The sequence below is a fragment of the Mesoplodon mirus genome (assembly GCF_964341445.2).
Source record: "Mesoplodon mirus genome assembly, chromosome: 15".
Lineage (NCBI taxonomy): Eukaryota > Metazoa > Chordata > Mammalia > Artiodactyla > Ziphiidae > Mesoplodon > Mesoplodon mirus.
This window is the reverse complement of record NC_138991.1, coordinates 49,117,702-49,143,683: the sequence shown is the minus strand read 5'-3', so window position 1 is coordinate 49,143,683 and position 25,982 is coordinate 49,117,702. Positions and strand designations below refer to the sequence as shown.

Here is a 25,982-nt window from a genome sequence, read left to right as displayed (position 1 = left end):
ACGGGAGAAAGATGCCAATTCTTAACAATCACACTAATAAATGTATTATTCTAAATTAAGATAATTACTTTTAAAGAAAGGAGCACAGTTCTATGACAGTTTACATAACACAAAGGAACCTGGAATAGAGTGGGATGGTAGGGAAGACTTCCTAGAGGAAGTAACATTTGAGCTGAAATGTCAAGGATGAGTGGTTGGGGGGAGGGGAGGAGAATGTTCCAGAGCAAAGCCAGCACATGAAAAGGCCCTGCGATTAAAGGAACTGTACAGCATTCTAGGAACTGAGGGGGAATGGGGCTGTCGAACACTGAAGCAGCGAGCAGTGGTGGAGTGGGAAAGCTGGAGAGGTAGGTGGGCAGCAGCCAGAGCTTGTGAGCCTCAAATGCTGTCTTAAGGATCTTAGTCTTTATCCTAGAAATAAAGGGAAGGCTTTGAACAGCTTTAAGCAGGAGGGAGAAGAGGGGGTGTGACCTTGGATTTGTTGGGGGTTTTGGCTGCATGGTGCAGCTTGTGGGATGTTAGTTCCCCAACCAGGGATTGAACATGACCCTCAGCAGTGACAGTGTGGAGTCCTAACCACTGGACCACCAGGGAATTCCCTGGATTTGGGCGGGGGGTGGGGTGTTTGTTTATTTATTTATTTATTTATTTTTGGCTGCGTTGGGTCTTTGCTTGCTGCCAACTAGAGGAATCCTGCGCAAGGCAACAAAGACCCAATGCAGCCAAAAATAAATAATTAATTAATAAAAATAAAATAAATAAAATAAAATACTTTATATTTAAAAAAATAAGGTCTAAGCTCAAAAGACACCTTCACTGATCACCTGACCTATGCAAAGCAGATTCCTTTCCTGATTACTATCATATCACCCTGTTTACTTCCTTCACAGTACTTTCCACAATTTGTTATTACTATATTTACATCACTCTCCCCCTCTGGGAGGACAAGGATGATGCCTAGCTCAGTGATTGTCAACTGGGGACAGTTGTGCTCCCCAGGAGACATTAAGCAATGTTTAGAGACGTTTTTGGTTGTTAAAACTTGCAGGGGGGCAGGGTTGCTACTGGCATCTGATAGGTAGAGGCCAGGCATGCTGCTAAGCATCCTTCAATGCACAGAAGAGCCTCACGACAAAGCATTAGCTCGTCCAAAATATCGAAAGTGCTGAAGTTGAGAAACCTTTGTTATCTTGTTCACTGTTGTATCCTCAGCATCTAACACAAAGCCTGATACCTAGTATGTGTTCAATAAGTATTTATTGAATGAATGAATTAAAGAACAGTTGAGCTGTTGTCTATATGCTGCACTTACCTTTTTCTTTTCTGGTATTCTTTTCCTCCTTAGGAAAATAAGCATTGGGTGTTTTTATAATGGCCACACAAACTAGTCATATCTTCCATGGTCAAGATAATAAGTTTCTGGAAAATCATTGGTAAGCATCTTCTCTGACTTTCCAAATGAAAACAACAACAACAATGTTTTTTTCACGGGAGTTGAGGGGGAAATACCTGCCTTTAAGTGAGACTGGGTAAATGGTCGATGCATCATCTTATACCTGAGGGCTTCAGTTACCTAACTACCAAAACAATAGAATAAAATGTCTTATGAACCTGGAGTCCACATTTTATCGGGATCTACACAGGAAATTTTCCCAGTTACTACACAGAAGTAAAATGTTTCTGGAGACCCTGACAACGTGGAGTCAATGTCTGGTGCTGGGGCATTAATCAAATTACTTTGTGTTTTTTAGCATGAGGAGAAACAATGACAGAGATCCAAAGAAGCAATTGAACCAGAAGAATATCAATGAACATGGCCAAAAGCTAGACAATGGACTACTGGTTATACATATGAACCAGACACAGGACTTACTGGTAAAAACCATAGTGCTTTAACTGAGTGCCAGTGCTTACAAATCATAGTCTGGGAATGCAGCAGAATGTGTTAAACTCTGGGTATTTCTTTCTTCACGTAAGATCTCAGGACTGAAAAGGATTAGTTACACACTCATCTCTGATCCCCTGCCTTTAGAAATGACTGAAGTATCTCTATGCTGTTTATAGAAACTGTATAGCCTTCTTGGCAGTATCATTAAATATTCAGGGGGATGTGAAGACACTGTCCTTGTTATCAAAGCTTGAAGACTAAGGAATTTAATTCTAAGATTCTCCTTCCTGAGATTTGTTTTTCTTGTAGGATTCCCTAAAATCTAGATCCAAAAATCAGTTTCAGGAAGTGCCATTGGAGTGAGAACGTTATGGCAGGAGAATTAACCTCTAGAATAACCAGAACTGTGGTCTTAGGCTGACTCTCAATGTGTTGATGAGCTCTCTTCCCGTCGTGGTGAGTGGATTGTCTAGAACTCGCAATTCACTCTACTATAGAAACTATTGTCATCAGGGGTTGTCCGTGCAAGTCTGGCCCATAACCGTCTACCTATTCTACACTAGAGTTTAACAATGGTCCTTTGAAATGATAATCAGTCAAAAACAATACAGTTTTAATGCTAGCAATTAAAAATCAGGAAAATAGTTGTTTTACTTTTCTCCAGTATTGGCACTTAGGGGAAAGCAAGTTTAATTAAAAGGAAATGAGCAAATGTCAATAGAGTCTGGAAATCCTAAAGGATTCTTTCAATGACTTTAGATGTTGATACTATGAGTATTTCACCTAATTTCTTATCAAATACACGACTTTCCAGGTGTACAAGGACCACTCTTATTTATCAGCCACAACTGGGGCCTCCTTTACTTCACAAATAAATAGCAGTGGGAAAGAGGGAAAGGATTGCCCCAGCACAAAGATCTTATTCTTCTGTATGTAAAGCACATCCTTCAGTATATAATCAGTATGTCCTACAGTCAAAATCCATCATGTGTTTAATGGTGGCTCTTCAAATATTAATAATATAAAATCCATGTCCTAAAAAGTGATGGGACTTCCCTGGTGGCGCAGTGGTTGAGAGTCCTCCTGCCGATGCAGGGGAAACGGGTTCGTGGCCTGGTCCGGGAGGATCCCACATGTCGCGGAGCGGCTGGGCCCGTGAGCCATGGCCGCTGAGCCTGCGCGTCCAGAGCCTGTGCTCCGCAACGGGAGAGGCCGCAGCAGTCAGAGGCCCGCGTACCGCAAAAAAAAAAAAAAAAAAAAAGCGATGGATCATTTCAAATGCAAATAGAATGGAAGAGAGGTGAATTAGAAGTCTACCAGGTTCAGTGTTACCAAAGGGAGGTGGTTGTCCTGAAAGATGAGAAGAGTGACACCTAGTGTTTATGTGCTGCAGAGCAGCATTTTCCTAAGCGAGCGGCTGGGGCTAAGATTATAGGTGGTGCTGTTCTGGGGCAGGACATTAATTAGCAAAGAATCACATACTGAGAAAGTTGTCTTTTCAGTCAGTTCTCTCTCGATCCTTCACAAAGATAGTCACAGTTTGGTGGTAATTTAAAGGCAATATAGTATCGTGATTATGAGCATGGCTCAAGCTATACTGCTTGGGTTTGAATCCTAGCTCCACCACTAACTAGCTGTGTGACTGGACAAATTGCTTAATTCTCAATACTTCAGCACCCTTGTCAGTAAAATGAAGTTAATAACGATGGACCCTATTTTGTAGATGTAAATAAGTTAATATACGGAAAGTGCTTGTCACATAATAAGCACTATTAAGAGTTTGCTCTAATTATTCGTGTTTTCACACTTCTTAAACACTTGCTAATTTCCTTTTGAAACAGAGGGTGAGAAGGTCTCAGGCACAGAACTTACGGCATCCAATACTATCTAGCTGGAATATGATAGCAGCAGTTTATTTTCATTGCCTTTGTTTGTTTGTTACCTTCTGTTTATGACCCAACCTGAGGGGAAACAAGAATCACTGTTAAGAACCGTTTATGCAGCAGCACTTGAGGCCACACTCTAGACCTTAGCGTCACACGCCCATCTTACAGGTGGAGAAAGAGACACGGGGCTTGCCCAGCATCACAAAGCTAGTAAGTGGGGGGCCCAGGACTGCACTCCCTTCTCCCCTCCCTCTCTTCCTCTGCCCTTTCCTCCTTCCGAATCCTCTGTCTGATCTAATCCTGTCTAATGCAGCTCGGTCAGCCAAAGCAGATAATTTCAGCCCCTTGTCTATCACCTCACCGTCTACAGGGAGAGCCTGACAAAGACAAGCCCAAGCAGTACCCACCCAGTGTTCAAGCAGGCACACAGGAGACAGGCAAAGCCATCTTTGGGTGTAGTCAGGGGCCGTGGTGGGCTAAGCAGTGCGCAGGCCCTTTCCACAGTCGCTGGACGCTGCAGGGTGGTTTCTCTCACTGTGGGACTGAGCCGGCCTCTCCCCTTGTGAGGCCGTGTCCCACACCCTGAGTCACAGCCAACCCTGGCAACCTGTAAGGCCCGCTGATTCACACAGACAATGGCGGCCATGCTGGAAGCTCTTGCAGCATCCCTGTCTGCTCCAGGCCTTGCACACCTTTCCAGCCTCTTCTCACGTCACGCTTACCCTGCATTCGCTGCCCTCCAACCACCGTGGCCACCTTTCTGTTCTTCCAGCACTCTGCCCCTGCCCCCAAGCCCACCTCTGCCTGGACTGTGCGCGCCCAGAGACACACAGGGCTGGCTCCTCCTGCACCTTCAGATCACAGCTCAGAGGGGCCTCCCCGACCCCCCATCTCAGCTAAAGTGACCTCCCCATCTCCACCCGAGTCATTTTCTATCACATTGCCCTGCCCCGCTTTCTTAATACAGTTGCTCCTTGCTGAAATTATGGACATTGATTTTGCTTTTCTTTACTGACCATCTATCCACACTAGAATGTGAGCTCCGAGAAGGCGAGAACATCTCTATCTTGTTCACACAGTAGCCCTAGGACCAGGGACAGTGCCTAGTTCAAAGCAGGGCTCAGAACAAGGCCAAGTGGGCTCAGAGTCTTAGGTCAGCTCTCTCCACCTTCTGGCTCTCAGAATGTATCACCAATGTTGAATCCTTGCTGTGAACGACTTCAGCTCCATCACCAAGGCCACCACCCACGTCCTGAGCTTAGTACTATGTAAGTGACACTGGTGTCACTCAGCACAAGCAAGGGGGCTTGTTCATTTCATGGCCAGACTCCTGTGATGGCTCGGAAATTCTTCCTCTAAAACTTTTACCCACTGCTCCTGTTTCTGGCCTCTGGAATGGACAGGGAAACCCATTCCCTCTTCCATCAGTCAACAAATGTTTGTGGAGGATCCCTCAGACTGAGAGGGAGGCAGAACTCATATACCTGAAAGGACGCAGGGAATGAAAATACAGAAATAAACAAAGACGCCACCATCACTTGCGTTTGACAGAGACTCAAAGGTTGGCAGGGAAGAAGGAAAGCTTTATGGTGAAAAAAAAGGGAAAGCTTCAGGTGTACCCTGAAGGAAGCCAGGGGCGGACTAACTAGAAGCCGGCGTCTCCTGTGACTGATTTGGGGGCATGTTTGGTTTTCTCTGGTTGGTCCTGAGCTGAAAAGGGGATGAAAAGTAGGCAAGCTGGCAGTCACTGCCAGAGCCCTGACTTCCCGGTCCGATTGCTGCAGAGGTTGTGGTCTGGCTCCATGGTCTGGTTGCTACACATGTGGTTCGGAGTTCTGCTGTCATACAGGGTCTAGCCACTGTGTGTTTGTGTATTTAGTCTCTCACAAGGCAGGATGTGGCGAGTGGCGCTTGACTCCTCTAGACACATACTGGGGATGAGGTGAGGAATGGGAACGGGTATTTCCGGGCAACTGGCCCAGAGCACAGGCCTCCGCATTTGTCTGTTGCCTCAACAAGGCGAGTTCTTAAACAGACTGCTCTCGGGTGGGACCGGTCAGGCTGGCACCCCTTAGGGGTCCACATGGAGGGAACCTAAAACATCCTCAGCTTCACCCTCTCTTTCCACTGGTTTCTGTCTGACTCTGGCTTCTGTCTTGCAGAGGCTGCAGGGCTTTGAGACCCAGCTGCCTTCAGCCAGGGAGGATTCAGAAGATGATTGGCTTTTAACACACAATTTAAAGTCTAGGAAACTCACCTTGGCTGGCCTGATAAGCCAGGGCACAGCCATGCTGTAAGTCTGCAGCCATTCCCCTCTCCCCACAAGCCTGCAAGACACGTCCATCCCCCTGAGCCCAAGAGACCCTTTCATAAGACTTTTCTTCTTCAGGAAGGAGGGTAGCAATGTCACGAGGAAAATGCACATCTCCACCCAGACCGTCCACCAATTCGAATCCAAGCTTTCTGAGTAAGTATGTTTTTCAGTGTCTTCCCAACAGCCCAAGAGCTCACAAAGTACCTGGTTTCGGCAGCCTGAAAATGATTTTGTTCAAACGACAGTCTCTGTGGGACCTGGGCAGGCTTCTTCCCGCTTCTAGCCCCAACTTCCTGTTTTTGCAAATAAAGAGGTTGGACCATATCAGTTTTTCTCGGCCTTTTAAAATCCATGGTCCCTTTGGATGAACACATCAAACCTCACAGCCTCATCTGATGTGTAATAGTTAAGAGTGACCACTTTCGATGACAGATTGATTGGGTTCATACTTTTTTTTTTTTTTTTTCGGTACGCGGGCCTCTCACTGTTGTGGCCTCTCCCGTTGCGGAGCACAGACACCGGACGCGCAGGCTCAGCGGCCATGGCTCACAGGCCCAGCCGCTCCGCGGCATGTGGGATCTTCCCGGACCGGGGCACAAACCCGTGTCCCCTGCATTGGCAGGCAGACTCTCAACCACTGCGCCACCAGGGAAGCCCCTGGGTTCATACTTTTACAGATGTATGTCAAAAATATTCAGGCTCCCCACTTCCAAACCAGATTTTTTTTTTAAAGCTTCTCTTTGGTTTATTTATTTATTTATTTGGCCACACCAAGAGGCTTGTGGGATCCAAGTTCCCCAACCAGGGATCGAACCCTGGCCCTTGGCAGTGAAAGTGAGGGGTCCTGACTACTGGACCGCCAGGGAATTCCCCCAAACCAGATTTTTGACGTCACCATCCATCCCCGGTGTAGCAATCTATGGGCCATGATTACTGCTTGCCTGAGGTTTCTTAAAATGTTAGAATAATAATTAATAGCCAACATTTCTTAATGTGTCAGGAATTCTGCTAAGGGCTGCACACATTATCTTATTTAATCCTCACAACAACTCAAAATATAGTGTTACTCTCAAGACCGTTAACCAAAAGTCAATTACTAAATAACCAATTTGCCAAATTTATCAAAACATTTTAACTGTAACTTTCATAACAAATTTTATTGGGTTGGAAGGTTAAACAGATTTTAAAGATTTCTGCAATATTTTGGTTGATTGGTTTTAATTGTGAATCCAGCAATTTAAGGAATGTTTCAGGTCTCTTCAGTTAATTGGTCATTTGGCAAATTGATTTTCAGAGAATTGGTTTTCAGTAAACTAACTTTTGGCAAATTGACTTGGATAAAGTTCTTATTATCTTCATGTTGGAGCTGATGAAGCTGTGGAGTCTACCACACTTGTCCAAGGTCACACAGCTAGTAAACAGCAGAGCTGGGTCTCAAAGACAAGCTCGTCTCATTACCTGCCCATGCCCTTACCTGCACCCACACTCATGCATGCCTTATGACTCTGCCCACTGCCCCATGCCCATGAGTTTATATCCAAAGGCCTTCCCTGCCCTTCTCTGGGCCCCCAAATCCCACCTGCCTCAGAGAGGGCAATTCAGTTAAATTCACATGGCTGAGTCCTTAACTTGAGTGCCTGTTACAGGCTGGTCTCCAAACAGCCCCTGGAATACTTTGCAATAAGGGAAACTCAAGAAATTCCCCTGGCCACTTACTATTCAAAAACTAAGTTTTTGTTCACCAATCCACTGAGAAATTGCTGCTGAGTTGCCTCACCTGTGCATTTATGATCATGTCCAGGTGACTAGGAAGTCTCACCTGAGAAGACACAGATTTGAGAAGAGCAAGAATGTTCTTCCACCTTCCTCATGAGAACGCCCCCCCCATCCTCCATAGACTGGCCCTCACTCGAAGCCCACCTAGTTCCACCAAACCACAGCCTTTTATACTGAACATTGCATCAGCAAAAGGACCCCCCACACACTTGATCCCTTTCACAATCCCCTCCATCCTTTATCCCAGAAAACAAAGACCTTCTGTTTTCTCTTTGCTAGATTTTGCCTTATATTCTCCCAATGCCTTAGACACATTAAAAGAAAGAAAGTCCCATCCACACTTTCCTTCCATGTATGTAAGTGGCTGTTTTGCTCAGTGATGAAGCTGACCTTGGGTGACAAGTCTTCCTGGTGTTTTGACAGCTATTGAACTCTATCAACAGAGAATTCAGTGGCTCACAGAAAACAGCAAGAAGGTAATAGATTTCATTCTTTGCCCCCTTTCACTCATTCCACCTGTACTTGTTAGAACCCTTTCAGATGCAAGTGCTAGACCTCCAATTTACATTAGCCAAAGCTAAAAAGGGAATTTCTAGACCTACAGAAATGAAAAACTCAAACGCAGCTGTATCCGGGGGTTCAAATGATGTCATTCTTTGTCTCTGAGCTCTGCTTTCCCCTGGGTTGGTTTTACTCTCGGGAAGGCTCTCCCCAGTCTTGGGAAGATGGTCACCAGCAGCTCTAAGCTTACATGTCACCAACTAAAGTGACATGTCAAAAAGGATCTCACCTTGCTTTCCCAGTACACCCTCCCAAGTCCTGGGATTGACACTCTCTGGACCAGTTTAGACCAATCACCATAACCAAGAGGATGAGATGCACTAACTGATTGGGCCTGGAACTAGTGCTCACACCTGGGGAAAGACAGGGGGTGAGGGAAGTTGGGGGAGACTGGGTGAGCCCCCCCAAACCTCATGGACTGAGAAAAGGGAGACAGATGGCTGCACATGGAAAGCCAGAGTGCTGTTACCAGAAGAGGAAACAGATCCTGGGTGAGAACAGCAGAAATCCCCTGGACCGTTTCATCTCAGACTCCTAATGAGATTTATGATTAAGGCTGATCATCTGGACATAACTTTTGAAAGTTTGATTAAATGTTTTCCTCAGACCCAAAGAGTAGAAGAGTGATCATGGGCAAATTAACCTTTATTTTGCTTTCTTATTTGTTTTAGCCTATATTCTTTCACTGATGCTTTTCTGGCCCACCATTTGCTTTCACCTTAGGCAATCCTCAACTCTTTTCTTAAACCCTGGGACAGGCAAGATGCTGAAATCCATGCTTCCCACCCCCAAGCCCCACCTCTACTACCCAGGCCGATTCCAGGGTGTAGTCTACATCTCAGATCCAGAACCATCTTCAGTTGCTTAGACAGGTCAGCAAATGCACATCTCCAGCTGTGGCATGCCCCCCTCTGGTTGCACGTGGTAACACGGGCAGAGAGAACTGAGAGGGGTGAAATCCTCACCTACTCCACAAACACCCATTCAGGGAATGTCGCTCTCACCTGCCTACCCACATCACACCTGTCCTGGAACTTTTGACAAAGGGGGCGGGGATTGCTGGTTGGGTCTTTCCTCCCCTTACCCCTTTCTGATGGAGTTACCGCGGAGCCAGGAAACAAGCCCCGATTGGATTCCAGGGAAGCAATCACCTGTAAACCAGCTCATGAGTCTTCTGCGTGCTGGGGCACCTGGGGTGATGCATAGTCCATCACTGGGCCCAGTTCCCGACTCTGCTGTCAGCAAGGCCTCACTTCTCTGGGTGTCCGTTGCCATATCTGCAGAGGATAAAAGCAGGGGTTATTAACCGGTGGCACGCAGGCAGATCTGGCCCTACAACCATGTTTTTCTTTGCCTCCATAGTTTTATTTTTTGAATCAGTTGTCAAGATTTAAAAATCTTGATATTTCACTTTTATGTCTGCTTTCAGTCTTCTCTTGAAAAACTGGGACTATCTGGCATCACTGGGCTCCAATTCCCTCTTATTTACTTTTCCAGTTATTTGTATGGGATGAGTTTCTAGAATTTCAGTGGCTAGGTTTAAGGGAATGCATGTTTGTTTGTTTTTAATTAATTTATTTTATTTTTGGCTGCATTGGGTCTTTGTTGCTGCGCGCGGGCTTTCTCTAGTTATGGCGAGCGGGGGTTACTCTTCGTTGCGGCGCACAGGCTTCTCACTGCAGCGACTTCTCTTGTTGCGGAGCACGGGCTGTAGGCGCACGGGCTTCAGTAGTTGCAGCATTCTTCTATAAAATGGGTCTTCCTTCTGTGGCTTCTTGTTGAGGTCAGGGAGCGCTTGAACGTCTGCTACACAGAGCTGCCCAGTAAAAGGTTTGTAGAAGCACAGAGCTGTGCTGGTTGTTTCCGCACGCCCTCTTTGGTTTTAGGCATTTGGCCTCATCAAGGGGACCAGAGTCGGTGTCCTCATTGATGTGGCAGCTGTCAGCAGTGGCCTTCAGAAGGAGGAGTTCCAAAGTGACCTCATGGTAAGTCTCTCTGGCACAGAGAAGGACCTGGAACTGTCACCTCCACCCCACCTTCCCCTTGTGAGCTTGCTAATGGGCTTTGTTTATAGCAAGTGCAAAATGGAGTGTTTTGCAAAGAACAGTTCACACTTAATTAGCACCTACAGTTTAAAAAAATATGTTGAGTTCTGCAAAATCCAACCTCAGAGTCTTTCTCAGCTGCAGTGTGAGCTTCTAGTATTCACACCACAGCAGTCCCTGCTAACCTGACTTTGTCTCAAGAGCCCGGAAGGAGGGCACGCAGGCGGTAATCAGTTGGGCTGACTTCAGCACAGCACGGGCTTCCGCCTTTTCCAGACAAGGAGCTATCCTGCTTACTTTGGCCGTAACTCAGAAGCTAAGAACTCTAGGGTCAAATCCCAGGAACCTCCACCACTTCTTGGCTGTGTGACTGTGTTACCTCATCTGTAAAACAGGGATGATGACAGTCGCCACCTCACAGGGTCACCAGAGGACAAAAGGAGTTCATGCAAATTAAGTGCTCAGTACAGAGTCTGGCATCGAAAAAAGCCTCTGTAGTCTCTGTGAAGTGTTATGGAGGGTCTGTTTTCCTAGAGGAACCTCTAGAGCTTTGAATGAGACCTTAGCAGCAACAGCTGGTCCCAGGACCCTTTAGAGGGATCAACATGGGCCAGTTTCCAGACTTGTCCCTTGTTCCTGGTCTCAGCAGGTGTCAGGGAACAGGTGTCAGTGCAGGCCCCTCTTCCTGACAGGTCCCAGGGCCCAGTTTCCAAAGATCCCTTAGCTGGGCTGGTCCAGTCTTAGCCAGGGCAAGGCTCGTGTTGGCAGTAACAGGTGAAGTTTGTAGCTGGCCGGGAAGAAGAGGGATGAGTTATCTTATTGTTGGATACTCACCAGGTTGAGCCTGAGAGCATCCAATGGGTTGGCCCTGCACCCATCGCTCTATCCCCAACTCACACACCCGGGACAGAAACCACTGCCCCTGACCTCCATTCTCCTCCCTGGGTGCCCCAGTGAAGTGCTGAGGGTGCAACCACAGCACACGCTGAGGTGGGTGCTCATCCCACTGCACCTGTGACCTAAGTGCGCAGCGGCTGCAGCAGAAGAGCACGTGGGCTGCGGTCAGCGGGAATGAGGGCCCATCTCCCGGACTGGCCCGCCAAGCCGCGGGCTGACCACCCAGGCTCCATACCCACCACGTACAGCCAGGAGCAGGCTGGGATGGGCAGCAAGCAAATGTCAACGTGGGGCTACTAAGCTGGGCCTTAAGCGACCCTGTTTCAGCACGGCTCACACCCCAGCCCAGAGGGCCCAGCCACGGCATGAGAGGTGGAGCCAGGCTCCACCTGGCCTGTGGCTCTGGCAGCCAGTGATGTCCTTTTGCCCACCAGAGCCTCACTGATGAGCAGCTGAGCCACAAGGAGAAGCTGTACATCCTGTCCTTCGGTACCACCACCAACACCTTGTGGCCCAGCCCGGTGGAAGTCAGCACCTCCAGGTGAGTGACTGCCCAGCCTTAGCCCGGATGTCTATCTGGTCATCTTCCTCCCTAAGTGTTAGTGTCTTTATTGCATGATTAAAGTGCAAGACCCCCAACAGATGAGACAACTCACAAAAGCAGAAACACAGGGAGCCAATAACTTTTGGAAAAGTCACCCCACGAGCAGCACAAAATGAAAAGACAAGACACCATTTTTACCCAGAAAACTAGCAAGGTAGTTTTATTATTATGAAAATAATACATGCTCCTTTTCAAAATTGGAACAGAATAAAAGGATAAATAAGAGCAGATGAGTCTCCCTCTTACCTAGTTCCCCCTCACCTCCCAATAGCAGTTTCTTCTATCTACTTCCACAGTCTTTGCACATACATGCATCCGTGTGTTTATCCTCTCTTATTTAAACATAATCAGGAGCACATTACACTGTTGTGCATCTTAGCTTTGCATCTAATCTTGACTATCATTTTCTCTCAGTACACAGAGATCAACCTCATTCTTTTTTTTTCTTTTTTTTTTTTTTTTTTGCTGTACGCGGGCCTCTCACTGTTGTGGCCTCTCCCGTTGCGGAGCACAGCCTCCAGACACGCAGACTCAGCAGCCATGGCTCACGGGCCCAGCCGCTCCGCGGCATGTGGGATCTTCCCGGACCGGGGCATGAACCCGTGTCCCCTGCATCGGCAGGCGGACTCTCAACCACTGCGCCACCAGGGAAGCCCAACCTCATTCTTTTTAATAGCTGCATAGTATTCCACTGTGTAGATATACTGTAATTTATTTAGCTAGTCCTTTGGGAGTTTCTGGTTTGGAGGGTTTTTTGCAGGTGGGGAGAGGGGGAAGGTAAGAATTTCTACTTACTTATGCCAGTAAATAGATATCACTTTTCCATGAAGGGAATAGCCTTGATCATCCACCATGTGTTAGGTGCCATGCTTGGCACTTCACATGTCCTCTCTTACTTAATATTTATAGCCAACACATGGGATAAGATTACTATCCCCATTTTGCAGATGAGGAGACTGGGACTCAGGTTAGGGAACTTTTCCAAAATGGCAGAGTCAGGATTGGATTCCAAAGCCCAGCGTGGATCTCAGGGAAAACCACATGCTTGGGTTTCTGGGACGGAGGTCCCCTTGCCCAGCACTAGCTGTAAAGAGGAGGCCTTCCAGATAGAGAAGTTCCGGTTCAGGCAGCGCAGACTTTGAATCCTGGCTCTGACAGTTACTGGGGGATCTTGACAGGTCCTTTAACTCTCTTATTAGCAGAATGAGGCAAGGATAACTGTTTCTCACAGAGTTGTTGTGAAGATGAGTGAAAAATGAGTACTTGGCATGGGGCAGGTACTCAGTGGGTAAGAGTGTTTTTTACTGTGACTTCCACTCTTGTTCAACCCCCGAGCTCTGGAATGTCAGACCTGGAAGTCACCTTGAGACCATCTAGCCATGAGTTCCTCAACTGCAATTATTCCTGGTCTTCCCTTGTGATTTTTGTCATATCCCTGCCACTTGAACTATTATTTACTCTGTGCTACTTGTCCTATTATCGATTTTTTAAAATACCAATGCTATATTTACTTTGAAGGCAACTATCAATACCATAACTGAGAAGCCCATATCACTTGCCATAATTAGAAAGTCGCTATAAAAATAAATAGAATGAAAGCAGACAAAACAATGTTATTAAATTCCAGCTTGAAACCTATTGGCTAGAGAGGGCTCCAGGCCTGGGATTTGTTCTCTTTGTTTAAAAGGGAGATTCAAACAGTTATAATAATGAAAGACAGACTTACTGGCAATGAGCTGAGGGGTCTTTTTTGCAGGGGGAGGTCAGATTGAAAGAAAAATGGAAAGAGAAGGGCTGTCTCACTAGTGCCACATGAGGCATTTAACCAAGAAAGCTCTGTGTTATGTCATTTTCCCTGTTGCGAGTGGTGTGCATCCCAACCCATGTGGAATGTAGCCACACAGCCTCGGTGCCTTCTCTTCAAGCCCTCTTAGGGTTAAGGGATTAACTCTGTGCTTCAGGCTGAGGTCTGCCTCCCAGGAGAGTTGGAGGGGAAAGGAGCTTAGCCCCAGACCCCCATGTAGCAGAGTCGCTAGAAGCTCAGGCCCTAGAGTCACACCTGGTTTGAAATCTCAGCATTGCCAGCTGCTTACAGTATCACGTTGGGCAAGTCCTAACTCTGAGACTGTTTCCTCATCTATAAAATGGGAATAAATGTAGCCACCTCAAAGAATGATTGTTAGATTTATACCAGCTCGTACCTGTCCTGGGCCCAGCCAGGACAGTAAGAGTTATTAGGTTGTTATCCTCTCCCCCAGCCTCCAGGAACTCAAGCTCTGGATAAAGAAACTGCAGCCTGACAGAGGCAGCAATCTGCTGCAAGCCCTGAAGAAAATCTTCGCTCTGAAGGGACTGAATTCTCTGGTGACCATAATGGGAAGCTGGTAGGTCTCCTTTCCTAAGCTGATAACATGAAGGGATTGGAGAACCAAACCATTGTTAGAGAAAAGACCATCAAGACTCTTCACTTACGCTTGAGAGAAGGATTGTGTTTCCAGGCCATTTGTCCACAGATGCTGGGGCAGGGCAACCGGGGTGGCCAGGCCTGTGACCCACTCAGCCCTGCATCTTACACAGGTGACCCGGGACACAGGTGGTTGATTAGATTTGGTAGATGTTCCTTGGGAATTACCATTTTGCTGGGGAATGTCCTCAGGCTGAGGTGTCCCCTTCTCTTCTTCCATCTTCTCCACAGCCCAGATCAGCCTGCTGAAATCCTGTCCGAGTACATCCAACAGTCCACCATGGGAAGAGATCTCATCACCCACATCGTCACATACAAATGCGCTGATCAGGTGTCCCCTGTAAGTATCGAGATTCTCCAAGGCTTCCCTTGTATTGGCTATAGTGAGCTAGGCTAGCCTTTGAGGCCCCCAAGCTAAGGACCAGAACACAACTCTCCTTGTACCTAGTTCTCCTGTTGGTAAGCTCAGTTGGGAGGCTCAGACAAGGAGAAGGTTTGTTAAGGTACCGGCATTGCCCTAGCGACGGCTCACCCTGTCACCATCCCCGCAGGCTGTTCTGAAGAACCTTGCAGAAGCTCTTGGGGGCTACTACCACTGCTACAGCCCAGAGACAGAGGTAAGCCCTTGGGCCAACACACTGCCCCCTCCTCCCATCCCTGCCTGCCTCCAAGGTTGTGCCTGGGGAATCTGGGCCAGACAGACCATGCTGTGTGTGTGCTTGCCTTCCCCCCTCCCCAACTCAGTGGGTTTACAAAGGTAAAATCAGGTAAAAATGAATATGTGGGAAGAACAGAAACAACATGAAGTCACAAGAGATCCTTTTGTCGGTGTGTATGATGAGTTGATTACACGCCGGTAGAATCCTGAATCCCTATCCAGTTTCCATCAACATGGGCCCCAGCCCACCTCTGCTCCCACCAGCGCTTTGAGTTTGAAGCAGTTGCTTCAGTTCTCTCTCCTAGATGGACCCCACCTACTGCAGGAGATGCACAGCAATCAATTCTGAATGAGCAAGTAATTCTGTACCAATCCATCCAGTAGTATCCTTGTTGCAGTTAATAATATCACATACTCCGTGTCCACAATGGAGGTGACAGTTAACAAATGTGTGTGTAGATCCACTTGGCAGATTGAGAATCCAGCCATCTGCTCAGTTAATAGGCTGTGCCTTGCCTGCTAACCTAATCGCCGTGAGCACATGAATATTTGCATCTCACTAGTATGTTCAAGTGTCGAAAAGTCGGACATTTCCCACGAGGGAGCCAAGGTCAGGCAACATTTTCCTTGGGCAGAACCCCTTCTTGTTACCTCATTGCCCAGACTCTAGAGGAGTCACAGACTCCAGGGGCTAGGAAAGTACAGTGAGTGAATGAAACTGGCTGGTTTAAGAAATATTTTCTGTTAAAACCCGTGAACCTCTTGGCTTATCTGTTGTTTTTCCACTCTTAGTAGAGGTATGGGTAAAACAAATTTCATTGTCTTTGTTATTATGGGCAAAACAACAGTGCAAAGGTGACAAAAAATGACAATTGATTCTGATGGGGACACAACAGTACGCGGTAAGGAGTGCGGTGAACGAAACAGCACTTGCCGCAGCTAAAGAGGCACCTCCGCGCGGCCCCAGCCGGGTGTTCTGTAGGAGTGTGACCACCAGTGTTGCCAGGTCTTCTGATTTTTTTTTTTGTTTGTTTGTTTTGTGGTACGCGGGCCTCTCTGTTGTGGCCTCTCCCGTTGCGGAGCACAGGCTCCGGACGCGCAGGCTCAGCGGCCATGGCTCACGGGCCCAGCCGCTCCGTGGCATGTGGGATCTTCCCGGACCGGGGCACGAACCTGTGTCCCCTGCATCGGCAGGCGGACTCTCAACCACTGCGCCACCAGGGAAGCCCAGATCTTCTGATTTTTCAACAAGAGCCAGAAACCTGGATTTTTGTATGTGTGTGATTTCTTTACATCTTTTAAAAATTGCAGTGAAATTCTCATAACATAAAGTGAACAATCAGGGGAAGTTAGTACATTCACAATGCTGTGCAATCACCACTTTTATTTAGCTCCAAAACATTTCCATTGCCCCGAAAGGAAACTCTGTACCTATTAAAGCAGTGACTCCCTGTTTCCCCTCCCCTGCAGCCCCAGGTAACCACCAATCTGCTTTCTGTCTCTAGGGATTTACCTATTCTGGATATTTCATATAAGTGGAATCATACACCTTTCATGTCCATCTTCTTTCACTTAGCATCATGTTTTCAAGGTTCATCTATGTTGTAGCCCGTATCAGAACTTTGTTCCTTTTGCCTTGAATAATATTCCATTTTCTGGATATACTACACTTTGTTTATCCATTCATCAGTCAATGGACACTTGAGCTGTTGTGAACTGGTATGATTATTGGTGTGCAAGTATCTGAGTCCCTGTTTTCAATTACTGTAGGTATAGAGCTAGGAGTAGCAATGCTGGGCCAGGTAGTAATTCTGTTTAATTTCTTGAGGAGCCACCAGACAGTTCTCCACAGCAGCTGCACCATTTTACAATACCACCCTCATCCCACAGTTCCAATTCCTCCTGCTTCCCCTCCCCCCTCCTCCTATCATTATTATTATTATTGTCATCCTAGAGGGTGTAAAGTGTTTCTTCCCATTTTTAAGGCTAGACAGCCCTTCAATTGTTTAAAAACACTGCAAGCCAATACTGTACAAATGGAACACTGACTTTCGCAGGCTCTGTCCTGCACATGGACCCCGGTTTATAACGTCCGCTTTAAAGAGCCTGCCGCTCCGCCTTAGGGATTCACGTGGCTGCCTGTCCTTTCCCACTGCCGGTGGCCAGGTGACTTCTGGATGACAGATTGCCCTCACCACCCCCCAGATCTACAGCAGCCGGGACGTGGATGAGCTGCTGGCAGAAATGCAGAAGGCCCAGAGCCTCCGGGGCCATGTGCAAGCCCTGCACCAGAGCGCCCCCTGCGAGGAGCGGACCGGCTCGACGCACGAGGTAGGTGGTGAGAGCCCCAAGCTCAGACCTTCCGCGGAGGCACGCAGCTGGCCTCGCCGTGCTATCCTGTCTCACCTGTCGCGCAAGGGCGCGGCTGCCAGGCCTCCCGTCCCGAAAATGGAACAAAGCGAGGCCCCGCCCCTTGCTGTCCCAACAGCTGTGAGCTGCCCAGGCCTCCGCTGGAAGGATCTGGTGGATTTTCTAACTGAAAGATTTATTTCAGAGAAAGGCCAGCAGGCTCCTGCCACCCCTTCCCTCTACCACTGCCCCTCCCTTCGCCCCAGTTTGGAGAATGATGAAAACCTCAACCACACAGGGTAGGCTGTCTTGAAGACGGTCTTCCCACCAGCATCTCATTCAGGGCAAAGGCCCTGCTTGAGGACGCTTAATTTAACATCAGCAGAGTAACTCAGAAAGCTTATGGACACAGTCACCGTTAAAGCTGCGTACCGAAGAGAACTGGGAATGCGTTTATAGCTTCACAGAATAAATGTATGGATTTGGGGTACCAGACATTTTGACCTGGCTGGATGTAGTGAAAGAAACACAGCACCTAGACTGGGATTTTAAATTTTAGTTTCAGCTCTTCTACTAATTATCTAAAACAATAACAGTAATTATTAGTATTATAATAGTTTTCATTTGCTGAGTGCTCACTATAAGATGGGCACAATGCTTAATTCTTTAAATGCCTTATTTTATCTTTACAACAACAGTCTGCGGTAGGTATGTTATTACCCCCATTTTACAGATGAGAAAACTGAAGTTAAGAGTTTAAATAATTTGCCTGAGATCACAGAGGGAAGCTGATTAGTCTCAATTGAACCCAGGTCTGTTTGATGCCCAAACCTTGCCAGATGTTTCCCAAAATGAAACACATGTACTACTTGTAGTTTGCAAGATGATTATAAGGTGATACATAGATTAATATTCTTTTCAATGTTCTGCACTTAAAACTAGCTCATTATGGCAGAAATAGATCTTTCTAAAATTATTTAAGTACAAAAAAGGAAGTCAAAAATTAAAATTGAAATAACATTAATTTCAATTAATATTATTAAAATTAATAATTAAAAAGATTTAATGTTATATGTTTGATTTTTAAAATATTAAGTAAATAACAGTACAGTGGTACTCATAGCAAAGCTCATGAAGGAGGTGCTCGAATGTCTGAAGTTTGGGAATTGCTGTTCTGTGTTTTCCTCATACATGAGCTATGTGATTTAACCTCTCAGAACCCCAGGTTTTTGGTTGTAAATGTGGGCGAGGGAGGGTGGGCTAGATCAGGCCTCGCTAAATGAGTTGGTGCAGGAGATACTTTTTAGTTTCCTGGAGCCTTATATTTGAGCTCTCGGCAAGGCCACCTGTCATCTTGGAGTCCGAGGTGCTTATCTTAATGGTAAGGGTGGGAAGGGGTGAGGAGGATGGACAAGTGAAAGAGGAATTGAGTTTCTGGGTACATCTCTCTCTTCTCCTGGAAATTCCAGAAATCTCCTGAGAAGCAGATGGGGATAGTGGGAGGGGAAGGCAGAACTGCCTTTAGTTTACCAGGTAATGTTTTCAGATGCTCCCTTGGATGGGTGGGGGAGACTGTGGACTTTCCAGCTCTAAAATATGATTATGTAAGGATGATTTTTCATTTCGATTAGATTTCCACAGAGGTTGCAAAGAGGCCACTCACGAGTCTCTTGTCTAAACCCCCAAAGCATGAGGATCCCCTCACAATTGAGTTCCCAAACTTGGACAAGACTTCTGCAGAATGGCTAAAGACCAATAGCCTGAAAGGTAAATACCCAAAGAGGGAGGAATCCAGGACTCAGGTGACTAACTGAAAGGAATGAACCCTTTGGGGCTTCACGAGTAGTGCCTCAAACCCCACCATTTATTTTTACAGCCAAGAAGCTAAGCCTTTATCAGGTTCTGGCACCCAATGCATTCTCTCCCGTGGAGGAATTTGTGCCTATTCTCCGGAAGACAGTATCATCAACTATCCATGAGGTAACTCAGATTCAGACTTCTGTCCAGTTCTTTGCAGGGGAGCTCCTGCGTGGTATTTCCTTTCTGAAATGTTCAGGAAATAGAAGTCATAAGACAGAGTCCAAGGAGCAAGGGTCTGAGGGCCTGGAGTGGGATGGAGGTGTTCCACCCAGGACTCTAGAACTCTCATCAAATCCACTCTAACTGCTGTTTTTCAAAGATACGAAAATGAAACTTGGGAGATTGGGGTAAGAGGGAGTATATTGGGCACCACGGTCACCTCCTCCATGGAGGTTTTCCTCCTCCCCGTTCAGAAGACACTCTCTTTGTGTCCTTGCTGTACCTTGTACAGACTTCTACTGTCACTCCTGTAATGCGCTAATGTGTGTGTTTGTTACGTGTCTAATCCCCACCAAAGTATGAGCCCTTTAAAAGAAAAAGCTCTTCTCCAACCCTCTATCCCCGATATCTAGTACAAATAAGCACTCAGTGAATGGCGGCTGAGTGGGTGGAAGGAAGGATGGAAAGAAGAATGAAAAGGATGAATGAGCGGATGGATGGAAATGATGAATAGGTAAAAGAGTGGGTGGATGGTTGGATGGATGGATGGATGGAAAAGTGGACAGATGGAAGGATGGAAGGGAAATTGGAAGGATGGATGACAGGATAAAATTAAAAAGATGAAAGGATGGGGACTTCCCTGGTGGTCCAGTGGTTAAGACTCTGCACTCCCAATGCAGGGGGCCCGGGTTCGATCCCTGATCAGGGAACTAGATCCCGCATGCCACAACCAAGATCCCTCACGTGGAAATGAAGGTCCCATGTGCTGCACCTAAGACCCGGGCACAGCCAAATAAACACATTAATTAAATAAATGAATATTTTTAAAAAAAGACAAAAGAATGAAAGTAAAGATTAAAGGAAGGGTGGAAGGATGGAAAAATGGAAGGACGGTATAATGGTCATGGGCGAATAGAAAGATCAGTGGGGGGACTTCCCTGGTGGTCCAGTGGTTGAGACTCTACACTCCCACTGTAGGGGGCATGGGTTCGATCCCTGGTCGGGGAACTAGGATCCCACATGCCGCACCGTGCGGTCAAAAAAAAAAAAAAAAGAAAAGAAAAGAAAAAAGGAAGGAAAAGAAAGATCAGTGGAAAGGCAGAAGAATGAAAGGAAAGAGAGAGTGTGGGCACGTAGAGTTCTCGCAGCCCACGGATGGATGACTAGATAGAAGGAGTGATAGTTAGGGATATGACAACTTGGTGGAGGATGAAAGAACAAAGTGAACAAAGTTGATTTTCAAAGTGTCCGTGAAGGCCCATCTGGGTTCCCAAACCTAAGAACTCATGGCTAGTATGTTTTAAGGTCTCCAACTCTGCTATTACCAAACCTCCAACCATACCTTGTAGTAAAGACTCTGATGTTCAGAAGAGCCTCCTGAGAAGGGAGCTGGCTTGCTGTCAGGCACAGTTCATTCAGGGGACTGTATCCTGAAGGCCCTCCGCTGCCAGCTCCAGACAAGGCAATGGCCTGGTGTGTGGGGAAGAGGGGCATAATCCAACCCCAGATGTGCTAAGAGCCCATTTCCCTCTCTTGCATCTCACTTGGAGAGCCCAGTGGCCAATTTAAACTTAAAATCCTTCCCCACCTGTGCTTCTGTTCACCTGCTCCCCTCCTGGCCACACCTGGGTGCAGAAGGCAATGGTACAATTTGAATGGCATGATGGGACAATGAAGAATATTCACGTGGACCTACTCTTCCTGTATGAGTACCAGGTCAGTGGTGGGTCCCATCAGTCAGAATATGGGGTGCGGGGAGGGAGATGGGTGGGATGTGGAGGCACCAAGCCACTGACTGAACTCCCTCTTATAAACAGAGACTGTACTCCACCCACAGGCCCCTCTGGAGCTTTCTCCACCTCCTCCCCAGGCAGGGACCTGGATCAAAAGCCTCTGATCCTTTGGGTCAACATTTACCTCCTCCCCATTTGAGGCAATGAAATACTTTGACTCTTCCCTTCCTGATCCTGTGGCAGACTTGTCCATGCTTTAGCAGAATGTTTGTACTGCCTGGATACCCATGGCCTTGACACACCATTCGCAGAAACCAAGTGGGGTACACCCCCTTTCCCCCAGACCCCTTAATCGGCCATGCTCTGTGCAGTCGCTCACTGTGTGTGGCGCATGAGTTTGCAGAAGCAACTCAGCAGAGCTATGCGGATGTACGAGAGATGGATCGAGTGGCTCTCCTTGGCCAGCAGAAGAATCTGGGGCACCGTCTGCGAAAAACGGTACCTTCCCCCAGTAGTGTTCTTGTCCTTCATGGGTGTCACGTGTGACACAGCACTCAACCAACTCATGAATTCCCTGTTGGTAGCATCAGAAGCCATCATTTAGATTAAGGGTCAGTAATCACCCAGCAGAACCCCTGGAGGGAAAAGTCACCACCGTCATCCCCAGCATCAGCAATAGCATCTCTCAATATCAACAATGTCACTCAGGGATCTTTCTGTTAAAAAGCAACAGAAACTAAGTGCAAATTGACTTAAACAAATCAGGGAAGTCTGGTTAAGGTAACTGAAAATTCTAGACTAGATTTGATAGCTGTCTTCAGGCATGGCTTGATCCAGAGGTTCATGCTATGTCAGGAATCTCTCTCCATCCCTCAGCTCTGTTTTCCTCTCTGTTCGCTTTGTTTTCAGGCTGGCTTTCCCCTCCAGGTGGCAAGATAGCCACCCAAAGCTCCCAACTTCCTTCCTTCCAGTTTAGCACTCCCAGGGCTTGGGGCAAGGGTCCATCCTTGAGCTAGTCACTAGGGCCAAGAGGGTTTGATGTTCTGATTGCCTGGGGTCAAATGTCCACTCTTAAAGCTTGGGCTGGCGTCAGCTCTACCCAACTCAAATGGACTGTTAGAGACAGAGGTATTCCCCCTCCTCGCCCCCCAAAAATCAAGATGCTGCTGTGAGAAGAGGCAATGGATGCTGAGTAGGGAGAAACAATAGGCATCCAAAATATCATTATCACTTCCATACCTTACTTGATGCCTTACCACTTACCAAGTATTATGCTTTGTAATACTATTCATCTATTATATCATTTAATTCTCAAAGCAACCCTATGAAGTCTCATTATAAATAGTTTATAGTTAAATATGCCAAGGATCAGAGGGGTATTGTGACTTGCCTAAGGCCACACAGGAAGTGGGACTTGAACCAAGGCCTTCTGACTCTCTATCCAATGGATTTTCTTTTGCTATCCATAGCTGTCTCAAAATGAGAATGGCGGGGAGGAGATGGGACTATAAGATTTGAAGTAATAAAAGGAGAAGGCTGAATAGTACTAGAGATCTTAAAACAGAGAGAAAATAATGATACATTTCCCCAGAGGCCCCAGTTACGCCTAATTCCCCATCTAACTTGCTTAGCTTGTTTCTGTTTTCCCTTCATAGACCCCAACCTATAATAATATTGAATGCTAGTAATTTAAAACAAGGAAATGTACAAAATCATTATATGCAGCCCTGCCCTTAAACCATCTCCACCACGAGGCTTTATACCATGATAGACCCTCCTGGAGAGAAGGTTCTACTGTTGTAAACCCGCCTGTGTTGACTTCAGACCATGGAGATTTGGCCAGCTATGAATTTGGCATTCAGAACTCCCCTGGAAAAAACGTTAAATAGTAAAATGGAACAAAATAAACATTATCTGAGAGGTTCGGTTCTCCTCTTAAAGCTTGTGTTTCTTTTTAGGGTGGTTATACTGCTCGATATCTCTGTGACCAATTCCATGTACATTATTCATATCCAGCACTCCCTGAGACTTCTGCTGGAGGAGCAGCTGTCCAACAAGGACTGCTTCAACATCATCGCATACGCTCCCGCTTCCTGTTTCCCGCTTCCCGCTTCCCGTGGTGGGGAGGGCGTGTGCACTCGGATGCCATCGCTGGGCTGAGGCTTCTGGCAGGACAACAGATGTATGGGCACCCAGCATCCTAGGAGGGCCGTCAGTTTATCTGATTTGAATGATCTTGTTTGGGGCATTGAATAATTAAATGGTTGCAGGACAGTCCCACTGGGGCGAAGGTGATAAGCGGCCCCAAAACACATTGCTTGATCAGCCAGGATAAAGTAACTCAGCCCATTGCCCCATTTGGCTACCAAGCTGATAAACACAAAAGAGAAAAAGAAGGGCCCCCAGGCTTTGTTCCTAGCTCAGTTCTAGCAAGCCACAGTATTTCAAACATTCAGAATTCCAATTATAAATTTTAATTATACATAGATATATCAATATAATTTTTGTATATAGTTATATGTTGTATATTGTATATAGTTATATAGAATTAAATTATACAGTTATATATAAAACTATATGATTTAATTATATATAAAACTATATATTTAAATTATATATAAGTATATATAGTATAAATTAAAACTATATAACTATATATTTAAATTGTATATTTTATATATAAATTTTAAATATAAATAAACTTAAATTTAAAATGTAAATATTCAATATATAACAAGTGTTTAACTACATATACATTTAAATTATATATGACTATATATAATACTATATATATTTGTTATACTTCTGTCTACATAGTTACTTATATTTTTAATCTATAATTATATATAATTTAAATATATGTATAGTTTTATATATACATTTCTTAAGTAATTTTATTTTTGGCTGCATTGGGTCTTCATTGCTGCGTGTGGGCTTTCTTTAGTTGTGGCGTGTGGGCTTTCCCTAATTGCGGCGAGCAGGGGCTACTCTTCATTGCCATGCGCGGGCTTCTCATTGCAGTAGCTTCTTTTGTTGCAGAGCACAGGCTCTAGGCATGCAGGCTCAGTAGTTGTGGCTCGCGGGCTCTAGAGCGCAGGCTCCGTAGTTGTGGTGCACGGGCTTAGTTGCTCCGCGGCATGTGGGATCTTCCCGCGCCCCTGCATTGGCAGGCAGATTCTTAACCACTGCGCCACCAGGGATATATATATTATATATATATATATATATATTATATATTATATATATATATATATATTATATATATATATAATATAATATATATATATTATACACATAAAAATATGTATATTTTTATACAACTTCATATGAAATAGGGAGTGTCCTAAACCTAATAAGTCAGCAGTTAATATTATATATTAAACTGTACCAGAGTCTAATCTTTCCCTAATAAATTCTACAGAAAAAAATGCTTAGAGAAGCATTTTGGCCAATATTTTCATTCATTCATCCATCCATCCATTCATTCATTCAACGAACATTTATTGAAAGCCTGCCATGCACTGTCACGATGCCAGGCATTAGGGATACAGAAGTTAAAACACACAATACCTATCCTCAAGGAATTTATGGTCTAGTAGTAGGAGACAGGCGTGTCAAATATAAGTGCTATTAAATGTTTTCTCAAGAAATAAGTAAAAGGGAGGATATGGGACTGTGAGGCCTCAAAGTCAGGGTCAGTCTATTCCACCTGGGTAGAGTAAGGTCAGGAAATATTCACAGAGGAAGTGACCCTTTAGCTGAGTCTTGACAAATGAATAAGTGTTTGCCTAGCACATGGGAGTGATGGGGGAAATGGGGAGAAAGGACATTCCAGGTATAGGGAACAGCATGAGCAGAGGCACAGAGGTGTGACGTACTACAGAACCCTGGGGAACTGTCAGTGTGAATAGTTCAGTGTGAGTAAGGGGTGAGAGGGAGAGACTGGGCATGACCAAAAAACAAAATAAAACACCCGGTGATGGAGGCTTTATATAGGAGTTTTTATACTATAGGACGTATAGGTATTGAAGGATTTTAAGCAAGAGTAATAATCTTGAAACGCTCAAGCTACAAGGGGAAGGATGGACTGAAGGGATGCGATACTGGAGGGGAGACCAGTTAGACCACTGCTGGGGTAGAGGGGGCTTGAGCCAAGGCAGTGGGAGTGAAAGACAGGGAGGCCTGTGAGGGGTGCGGGGGAGTTAGAATCTGCAGAATGTAGTCACTGTTTGGCTGTAGGGGATGAGGGAATGGTGAGGAGAGGATGTGCCAGGTGGAGCTGAGCTTCGAAGATAAACATGTAGAGTTTGAGATCCTCAGGAGTCTGGGGCAGCTCTAGCCAAGAGCAGCTCTAGCCAAGAATACGGGTTTGCGAGCCATCAGCATTTTGGTTGAAGACATGGGAGGGCATGAGTTGCACCTGTGGAGACGTGAAGGGGGAGAGATGACAACCAAGGACAGAAGTTGGGAAGAACGGCCATTTGGAGTGTCGGCAGAGACAGGGCACCGCCAAAGAAACAGGAGAGGAGCAGCCAGAAAGGCAGGAGGGAAACCAGGAGAGAAAGGGGTTTACCCTTTCCCAAGGGAAAAAAACCAGAGTGAGAGCCTGCAGAAGCAAAGAAGGAAGGGAAGAATGCAGGAATCCACTGAATCTGGCAATAGCGCTCCCTGATAGGCAAACAATGAGATATAATGTTTCTGCTATTCATTTTGGCAAGTATTTAAAAGATTGATAATACCCAGTGCTGATGATAATTTGGTGAAAAGGGCACTCTTGGAAAGTATTGG

At 46.1% G+C, this 25,982-nt stretch overlaps 1 protein-coding gene across 1 annotated transcript in view; it reads left to right on the top strand.

The window, feature by feature from the left end:
• Nucleotides 1-1,371: 1,371 nt before the first annotated feature.
• VWA3A (von Willebrand factor A domain containing 3A) overlaps nucleotides 1,372-25,982 on the top strand; it is a gene marked incomplete at its 5' end in the record, with an annotated part of 46,923 nt that continues 22,312 nt past the window's right edge. The window contains 16 exons of the mRNA XM_082644123.1: nucleotides 1,372-1,433; nucleotides 1,752-1,875; nucleotides 5,937-6,067; nucleotides 6,164-6,241; nucleotides 8,286-8,340; nucleotides 10,312-10,410; nucleotides 11,802-11,908; nucleotides 14,230-14,355; nucleotides 14,667-14,775; nucleotides 14,987-15,052; nucleotides 17,299-17,424; nucleotides 19,074-19,209; nucleotides 19,319-19,422; nucleotides 21,097-21,177; nucleotides 21,598-21,692; nucleotides 23,153-23,272. Coding sequence (XP_082500249.1) covers nucleotides 1,372-1,433; nucleotides 1,752-1,875; nucleotides 5,937-6,067; nucleotides 6,164-6,241; nucleotides 8,286-8,340; nucleotides 10,312-10,410; nucleotides 11,802-11,908; nucleotides 14,230-14,355; nucleotides 14,667-14,775; nucleotides 14,987-15,052; nucleotides 17,299-17,424; nucleotides 19,074-19,209; nucleotides 19,319-19,422; nucleotides 21,097-21,177; nucleotides 21,598-21,692; nucleotides 23,153-23,272 — 1,619 coding nt within the window. The remainder of the gene's footprint in view (nucleotides 1,434-1,751; nucleotides 1,876-5,936; nucleotides 6,068-6,163; nucleotides 6,242-8,285; nucleotides 8,341-10,311; nucleotides 10,411-11,801; nucleotides 11,909-14,229; nucleotides 14,356-14,666; nucleotides 14,776-14,986; nucleotides 15,053-17,298; nucleotides 17,425-19,073; nucleotides 19,210-19,318; nucleotides 19,423-21,096; nucleotides 21,178-21,597; nucleotides 21,693-23,152; nucleotides 23,273-25,982) is intronic.